Source organism: Propithecus coquereli, unplaced genomic scaffold, assembly GCF_000956105.1.
Source record: "Propithecus coquereli isolate 6110/MARCELLA unplaced genomic scaffold, Pcoq_1.0 Scaffold205, whole genome shotgun sequence".
In the NCBI taxonomy this organism is placed as follows: domain Eukaryota; kingdom Metazoa; phylum Chordata; class Mammalia; order Primates; family Indriidae; genus Propithecus; species Propithecus coquereli.
The window spans coordinates 1,175,490-1,184,291 of record NW_012145523.1 but is presented as its reverse complement, the minus strand read 5'-3'; the positions used below and the strand labels follow the sequence as shown (position 1 = coordinate 1,184,291).

Genomic DNA, 8,802 nt, shown 5'->3' with positions numbered 1-8,802 from the left:
AAAAAAAAAAAAAAAAAAAAAAGCTTATTATCATACCCTCTCTCTCCCCCACTTCCCACCCACTCCTCTCCAGCCAGATGTGGAAGATCTGAGATCTCTACAGTAGTATTAGAGGTGGAACGAACAGAATAGTTAATGAGATGTTTCCTCTGCCCATCCATATCATTCAAAATTTGATAAGAAAACTATTTACCAATCTTCTCATAAGTCTGGATTTAAGGGAAGATGTCTCTGTTCTTCTTTTTCTACTTCAATAATGATTACAGTATAATTATGCTCTGAAAAGCGATATTCGAAATTACCATTAGCCAAAAGAACATCATGACCACATTTGTCCTGTCAAACATATAAAAATATTCTAACCCCATCATCTGCAATCTTGAACACAGCATGTGTTTGCAGGCAAACTTAGCCCAAATCTCATTTCTGCCAGTGACCATGAGTAAATTACTTAAACCCTTTGAGCTTCAAATTCTTTATCTGCTGAATGAGAACAGGAAGATCAACTTCCCAGTGTGATAAGGGGATTAGACCAGATGACCAACCTAAATCACCCCGCACAGAGTCAGGCACACAAAGGGGCTCCTCACCCTCCCTGGGAGGGAAGTTAGACAGTGAGACTTCCAATCCACCTCCATTTACATATAAATTGTTTGTTCCATTTGGGAAGACCAGTAAATTGCCCAACCATTTTTTATTATTACCACCAGTAGTTTAAACTGTTATTCTATAATAGGTTATTCATTATGGTTTTCTACTCCTTGTCTATGCTTGTGCCTTAAGGGATTTTTGGTTGAAATGTTTGGAATTTAAACAAAGTTTTACTAAGTTATAAATCCGTTTCTAGAAAAACAATTGAAGTATGCATTTCAAAAGTGAAAGTTCAGTACTTACCAGCCAAATGAACATTTTCATTGAAAATCTGGTTCTATTATCATCCAAATAAGTAATTTGCTTTCGAAGACATTTTATATAGGAAAAAAACTAAAAATGACCACAGTTGCTAACTCTATAAAACTTTTTCTGCCCATCACCTAATAATGTTTAGAATTTGCATTTCTTCAATAAGACAAATTTCTTTTGGTAAGAGAATATGCAAAGTGTTTTAAGAATCACCGCCTCCTTAATACTTAGTGCTCTTAAAGGATCTCTTAATAAAAAAATTTTTGGCTCGCCCCAATAAGATGTAGAATTTTAATGTCTCACCTACCACTCCAACGTAAGTATACATTTCATACACATTCACATCTATGGTTTCTTTTCTCAATTACATCTGATTAAAGAAAAATGTTCTGTTCAGTACCTAGCACACCATCAAAAAACAAGTATTTAACAACACATTGACTGCTGTGTGAGTTGTATTTAACTCATGCTAGTTTTGAGCCCGGGGCCTCATGAAGCATATATAACTCACACGTCTCTTTACCTTGGGAGCCACGTGGTGCACAGGCAACTCACGCTGCCATGCTGTAGCCTACATGTTACATGACGGGTGGCCCCCTGGGCAAAACCCTGCAGTTGGTTAGAGAAAATCTTACTTGTTGATGTCCTCATTGTTACAATTAATATTGACAATTTAATTCTAAAAACATGGATTAAATGAATAGAAGCCAATAAATTTTGTTTTTCTACTTATGTTTACCTTTAAATTACACTTAAGTCTGACAAGTCAAGAAAAACACTTTACCCTTATGAACTATTTTTCAAGTTTTCACATTATTTTTTACATTACTGATTTTTAAGTTTTTATATTATTTTATTGAAAAAAACAATAAAAATGACAAATTTTTCATTAAGTTAAAAAGGATCATTTTGTTTTCGAAGTTCTTATTCTATTTTCGTAATAAAACGCCATGGCCCCAAGGAAAATCATTTTTTTTCTGGTGTGGCAGTCAATGTGTTAATAATGTTCAACTTGATTAAGTGGCATGAGCTGAAAAGAACACTCTGGATTCCTAAACTCTTATATCCCATTCTTCTTATTCTTTGAGATACTTGTTAGCAGAGAACGCTGGTAAGAGGCTTATAATACATGACAAATCATACCAGCATGCATAGGTATGCAGTTATCCGACCTGAGCTAAAAAGAGGCTGAAGAACACCAGCTTCATGAATGCTCAGTGTTAAATTAGCTTTAGAAAGACTTTTTTTTTTTTGAGACAGAGTCTCACTCTGTTGCCCTGGCTACAGTGCAGTGGTGTCAGCCTAGCTCACAGTAACCTCAAACTCCTGGGCTCAAGCAATCCTCCTGCCTCAGCCTCCTCAGTAGCTGGGACTACAGGCATGTGCCACCATGCCCAGCTAATTATTCTTATTTTTAGTAGTCCAGCTAATTTCTTTCTATTGTTAGTAGAGATAGGGTCTTGCTCTTGCTGAGGCTGGTCTCAAACTCCTGACCTCAAACGATCCTTCTGCCTCAGCCTCCCAGAATGCTAGGGTTACAGCTGTGAGCCACCACGCCAGATCTAGAAAGACTTTTTAAGGAGTGCCACACACTATGGTAGATTACCAAAAAGAGACAGAGGTCTACAGTATTCCTTAAAAGCTCCAGAAAAGAAAGTTTTGTTTTATTGTTTTTGCTGTCTGCAAGGGAGAGGGGGCTATGAAAAGGGAGGGAAAATAATGCTTCCTAGAAGCAGTATATTAATAAATGACCCTCTCTGTGTCCCTTCCAGATAAATTCTCTATAAGTTAATTTTTTAAATTTAAGCAGGTGTATGCTTAAGTTTCTTTACAAAGTCTAAATCTGGTTTCTCTGAAACAGGTAGAAATACAGAAATTTTCAAATGTCTTTCAGCTTTTAATTAATATAGCTAAAGTCACAAGGCAACAAAACTAACTACAAGACTTGAAATGTGAGATATTTTGCACATTTTTAAAAATAGATGATTTGTTTAACAGCCTTTGAGAATTACGATTCTCTAAAGATAGGAATCTATCTTTAGGGACCTAATCTAAACTTTACTCTGGAATAAAACCTGATCTAAGCTAACTTGCTACATACATTATTACTCAACAAAAAGGAATTTTTTCAGAACATGATATAATCATATAAATATAATATTCCAAATCTGTAACTTGCAAGATTTTTTAGTTTCAAACCACAATTTCAGTTTGGAAAGCATGTGCAAATAAAGCCAGACTTCTGAAAATAATACATATTTAAGCAGAAATTAAGCTATTGGTCTGTCAAGCTGCACAAGTTGCATACAGTCACGTTCAGAAATACCAAATTCTATTGACCAGGTGGTCAAACTGCTAAAGGAGATGTAGGAATATCCCCCATTTTTTTGGTCTAGACTCCCCACATTAGAAGCTCAACCAACCAGATTTTGTTTTACAGTATCACAAAGCAACTACGAATAATTAAAATGCCTTTGCAGCACTGAAAGATAAAATGCCATAAATTTTTAAATTAACACATGATCAGTTCAACTGAGCTTTCTGTATTTTATATTCTATTTTATTTCTGAGACAGGGTCTCACCCTATTGCCCAGGCTAGAGTACAGTGGCATCATCATAGTTCACTGCAATCCCAAACTCCTGGGCTCAAGTGATCCTCCTGCCTCAGCCTCCCAAGTAGCTAGGACTACAAGCATAGGCCACCACGCCTGGCTAATTTTTTTACATTTTGTAGAGAAGGGCTCTCACCATTGCCCAGGCTGGGCTCAAACTCCTGGCCTCAAGCCATCCTCCCACCTCGGCCTCCCAGAGGGCTGACACCATGCCCAGCCCCAAGTGAGCTTTTCAAAATAAGCTATTATATTCCTGAAAATATTGTCTATATGATGGCATTTAGTTTGACTGCACTGTCAACACAGTAGCCACCAGGCACATGACTATTTAAATATAATTACAGAGGGAAGTAAAAATCAGTGGAAATCAAGGGGGCTGGCAAAAACCTACCTAATGGGTGATGGGCACATCTATAGCCCTGACTCAAGCATTACAGAAGCTATCCATGTAACCAACAACATTTGTACCCCCTTGATATTCTGAAATAAATATACATAAAAAAATTAAAATTAAATATATATTGAAGTTCAGTTCCTCAGTCATTGGCCACATTTGAAGTGTAGTAGCCACATGTGGCTGGTGACCACTACAATGGACAGCGCAGATATAGAACACTTCCACTGCAGCTGGACATATATGCCAAATAGATGGCATCTCCTACTACTAAGTGACACAGGCAAATTGAAGTCTTCTGGCCTCAAGCCCATGTGTCACTGCCAAATACTATGTACAGTTTTGCATGTAATTTTTTTTTAATTTACCATTTCAGCAGCAGGTACAAACAAAAATTTTTATAAAACTATTATCCGAAAAGAGCAGGAAATGCTTTTAGAGTTAGCTAAGCTATTTCATAAAAATACATTTTTGTTTGAATGTAACACTTCACAAAATGAAAGTAATGAATAAAGGATATCTAATATAATTTTCAAATGGCTGAGAATTTTTGCTTTTGATAATTGTCTTCCTTTGATAATCAAATACAATGAATGGATCACTAAAAAGCCACTCTCAAAGTACAAATTATCCCTTCTTTAACGAGGAAAAAAAATAAGAAGGTATCAAATATGAAAGATTAATCAGTTTCTCGTCACCAACTGTAGAAATACCACCAAAGCAGTGTATACTATCTCTATACTAATCATGGCAGGTATCTGAAAATGAGAGTAATTATTACTCCCATTTCTGTAATACCCTATCATTACCTCTACTGTGATTCTCAGAGTTTGCCTACTTATTTTTAGTTAGCCTTCTAAAATGTATCTTCCACTTCTGGTTTTGGATCCAATTATCATCACTTCATGTCCCACGTAAAAGAAAACCACTTCATTCTGTACCATTTGGTGAGAAAACACATGAACACAATTTATTTGCACGTTTTTAATATGATGCAGTCAAAATAGCAAACCATTATCTTTAGAATGCCTTTAAAAGCAAAACAAGGAATGTACTTAATGCCACAGAACTATAGACTTAAAAATGGTTAAAATGGTGTATTTTATGTGATACATATTTTATCACAATAAAAAAGCATATCAAGGTAATTGTCCACATTCTGAGCCTACCCATTTTTTCATATTAAGCATAATGCTTTTCCTGATAAATTGGTTAGAATTTTTCAAAGTAATATAACAAAACCTCACTCATGTTGGAATAAAAATCCAAGCATATGAAAAGCTAAAGATGAGAAATATTTAAGAAAAACAGTTTTATATTCAAATGCCCCAACTATTACAGTATAAAGACACATATAACATGAGGCTACTAAATGAAAATTTGTTTTATGTTTTTAAAGTATCACAACCATAAGAATCTTCAGTTTAACCAATATTCGAAATTCTTAAAATTTCAAACACCTATAGCACCTATTCCAAGCTAGATACTGTACTAATTGCTTCCTTCATAAACAGTAACTCTAATCCTCAAAATCACCCTAAGAGCTGAGTACTGTTATCCTCGTTTTAAAAATGATGAAACTGAGGGACAAATCATTTTTTTTAAAAAAAGTGTCTATGGTCACTAAACGTAGCAGCTGAGCAAACACTGAAGCATCGGTCTGAGTACAAAGCTGGCGTACATGCCACCACACCAGTCTTGTGGTAAGATTCTATCCTGAGATGAGTAAGGCAATCAGAAGAACCATATTGCTAAACCAAATTTAGTCACAAGAGCCACATAACTTTTTATGAATTCTGATGATCTGGTATGCAGTTGGGAGAATGAACCTCCCTACGTTTGAAAGAAACACCAAAGGATACCTTGACATAAAACTGATCTTTAAAGAAGAAACCATATAGCAACAACCAACACCTGTTCTCTTGCTTTCATTATTAGGAAACATTCACAGACAACCTGCAAAAGTTATTTCAACACAAAGAAATGTAAACCCAAGAAATAAAAATCTTAACAGCAGAATCCGTCACCCTTATCCATGGTACACATTTTAACATTGGCGTTCACATCACAAACCTGACTTCATAACCTGGTATTAAACTGAGATGCATAATGCTATTAACTCTTCCAAATTTCTTCAATTCTGGCACGACAAAATATCCCGAACCATCTAAACCCAATTACCAGTTCTAGTAAATTGTCAACTTTGCCCCTAGTATGTGACAGTTTGGGACACCCTCCATGACACAAGGAGGGGGGTCAGCGGACAGGGGTATACTTGGCATGTGTGAAATGCAAATCAATTTTGTCATCACTCCATTCCACAGATTTTATAAAATAAAAATAAAGTTGTTTGTCTCTTTGTTTGAACAAATGAGGCCATAAGAGAAAACACTGGATGGCTGCAAGACGAACCCGCTCCAGTGGGAGAGGCGCAAGAACAAGTTCCACAAGGAAACTGGCTGCTGAAGTCTGCAGAAGCCACCGCATCGCTCCGGATTCTACGACCGCTGAAGGAGAGAGACATTTTCAGAAATGTCTCAAACCTGCTATTCACCTGTGGCCTGGTGGCCACGTCAAAAGCCTGCGGAGTCCCAAAGAACTAACTCATCCTCTCCAGAGGTCGTTAAACCAGCTGTGGGGACGGAGCGAGCCAGGCACACACGTTTTCCTGCGATCTAAAACTTCCGAGGTTGCGTTTACTAAAAGCAGTTTTCACAGAGAGATTTGGCTGCTACTGTAGCTATCAAGATCAAAATCCAATTAAAAAGAAAGCAAAGGTACCCTTTTAAGTATGTTATGTTTCGTTCCAGTAAAAAGTTGTTTAAAAAAAAAATAAAAAGACAAAGCCAAGAGCAAGGTTCCCAGTTTCCCAGTTCCTGACCTTCAAGCACTGAGGGGAAAAGTTGGGGCGGCTGTCCCACAGCGGCCGCCCCTCCTTGCGGGGAGGGTCTGGCCGCGCCCTCTCGCCGAAGATGGGCGGGGAGCCCTGAGGACTGAACCTCGGCCCTCCCGAAACCCGCCCGAGGTTCTGGACGCACCAGCCCCTCCCGGCGCGGGCTCAAGCCCGGGATTTCCTTTCCCGACCCGCACGACGGCACCGACCGCCCCAGCCCGCGATCCCGCACACTTCCAGGCCTGACGCCCCGGCCGCCCGCCCCCCTTACCGGCATCATTTTGGACCCGAACCGCATCGAAGCGGGTGGCCGAACCGCGGCCCCGGCCGAGCGGAGGCGCCCCCGGGGGAGGGGAGTGGAGCGCGAGCGGCGGACCTGTTGCGAGGCGGCGGCACGCGGGTCCGCGGGCGCCACTGAGCCCCGGGCCCACCCCTCGGCCGGGCCCCCGGACGCGGCTTTGTCTTTTCTGCGCCCGCGACGGCCCGGGCTCCCTCCTCCGCTCCGAAACCAACTAATCGCCGGGCCGGGGCCCTTCCGAGCCCGCGCCGGCTCCGCCCCCACGCCGACCCCGCCCGCGGCGCGCCCGGCGGCCTGGGGGAGGGGAGGCCGCAGGGACGGGAGTTGCGCGCGCCTGCGCGGGTCCCCGGCCGGGAGGCGTGGCGGCGGGGGCCGGGCGGCGTTTCTTTCTTCGCCTCGGGACCTGAGTGCTGTCGGGAGCGCGCGGCGGAGCGACTCGAGCGCGCGCCTCCTAGCGGGGCCGGGGAGCCGGGAGGCGGCGCCTCGGGAAAACACACAGATAATGGAAGGCGCCGAGCGAGTGCTCGGGCTGCCGCCATCCCCTCCTCTGCGGTTCCGATCCGTGCGAGGGGGTCGGACCCTTTGCCTTCAGAACCGCGGGCCCGAGGTTCGGCGCCTGGCCCGGTGTCCCCCTCGGCCGGGCCGCCGGGCTGGCGAACGCTCGGGGGAGGCCGGGGCCGAGGGGACCCGACTCCCTGGAGACGGCGAGGACCGGCCCAGTCCCGACAAAATGGAGATTCCTGTGTCGCTTCGGCCCGCGGCACATTCCGAAAGTTCCCGGTAAAGGAGCGCTCGACTTCTTCGCCTTTCATCTCATTTGCCGTTGTCCTAGATTCTAATCTAAAATGCATATGTTACTTGCTATAATGTTAAAAAACGTACATTTCACATCAGATAAAGTGGCTTTACGTTATGTATGTTTTACCACAATAAAAATAAATAAATAAAACCCCCAAAGAAGAGGCCTAAAAACGCGTCAGGCAGCATTCTGAGGCGCTTCTCAGCTCCGGGATTTCACCTCTGGAGAGGGCTCGGAACGCGCCACAGACGGCCTGTGACACGCGATCCTTTTGCAGGGGGGAAGCTGAGGCCGAGGGAGGTTTCAGAGCGCGTTCAGGCTCCTTCTTCCACCTTCCAGGGAGACAAAAACTCCAGGAACCCTAACTCCAGGAAACTTCATTCCTAGCAAAGTATCCGTGCAAGCTCACTCAGAATCCCTTTTTCCCTCTGTCTTTACACATGATTCTACAAAGTTAAGTGGAGTAAAGCCCCTGGGTTAATCTAGCTTCAAGAACAGACAATTCTTTCTTAGCCCAACATAACCCTTACGAGAATCTCCATCAAACTCCCATTGCACTATCCCAGCTACTGCATCTGGAAATATTAAATTATGGCTAATTCAATTAGAACTTAACATTCCCAAAAAAGTCTGGTTTAAATTCTAATTATTTTAAGAGGACTATCCTGAGTTAAGTAAAGGAAATTCATCCCTTCGTTCAGTAAATATTTATCAAATACCTACCATGTGATGGGTTTTCTTCAAGGTACTGGGGATATATTAATGGACAAAACTAAATTTCAGTGGACATGAAAACTGACAGTTTTATTGGCAGCCCAGGCTTATTAATGATTGCCATGGAAATGGAAGCAAGGAGAGAAGAACTGGGATAAATGGTCCAGTTTTATTTCTTTACTGTCTTT

At 41.8% G+C, this 8,802-nt stretch overlaps 1 protein-coding gene across 1 annotated transcript in view; it reads right to left on the bottom strand.

The window, feature by feature from the left end:
• Nucleotides 1-7,279, bottom strand: part of TP53BP2 (tumor protein p53 binding protein 2) — a 53,847-nt gene extending 46,568 nt beyond the window's left edge. Inside the window, exon 1 of the mRNA XM_012644064.1 lies at nucleotides 7,075-7,279. Coding sequence (XP_012499518.1) covers nucleotides 7,075-7,101 — 27 coding nt within the window. The 5' untranslated portion in view covers nucleotides 7,102-7,279. The remainder of the gene's footprint in view (nucleotides 1-7,074) is intronic.
• Between the last annotated feature and the right edge of the window lie 1,523 nt (nucleotides 7,280-8,802).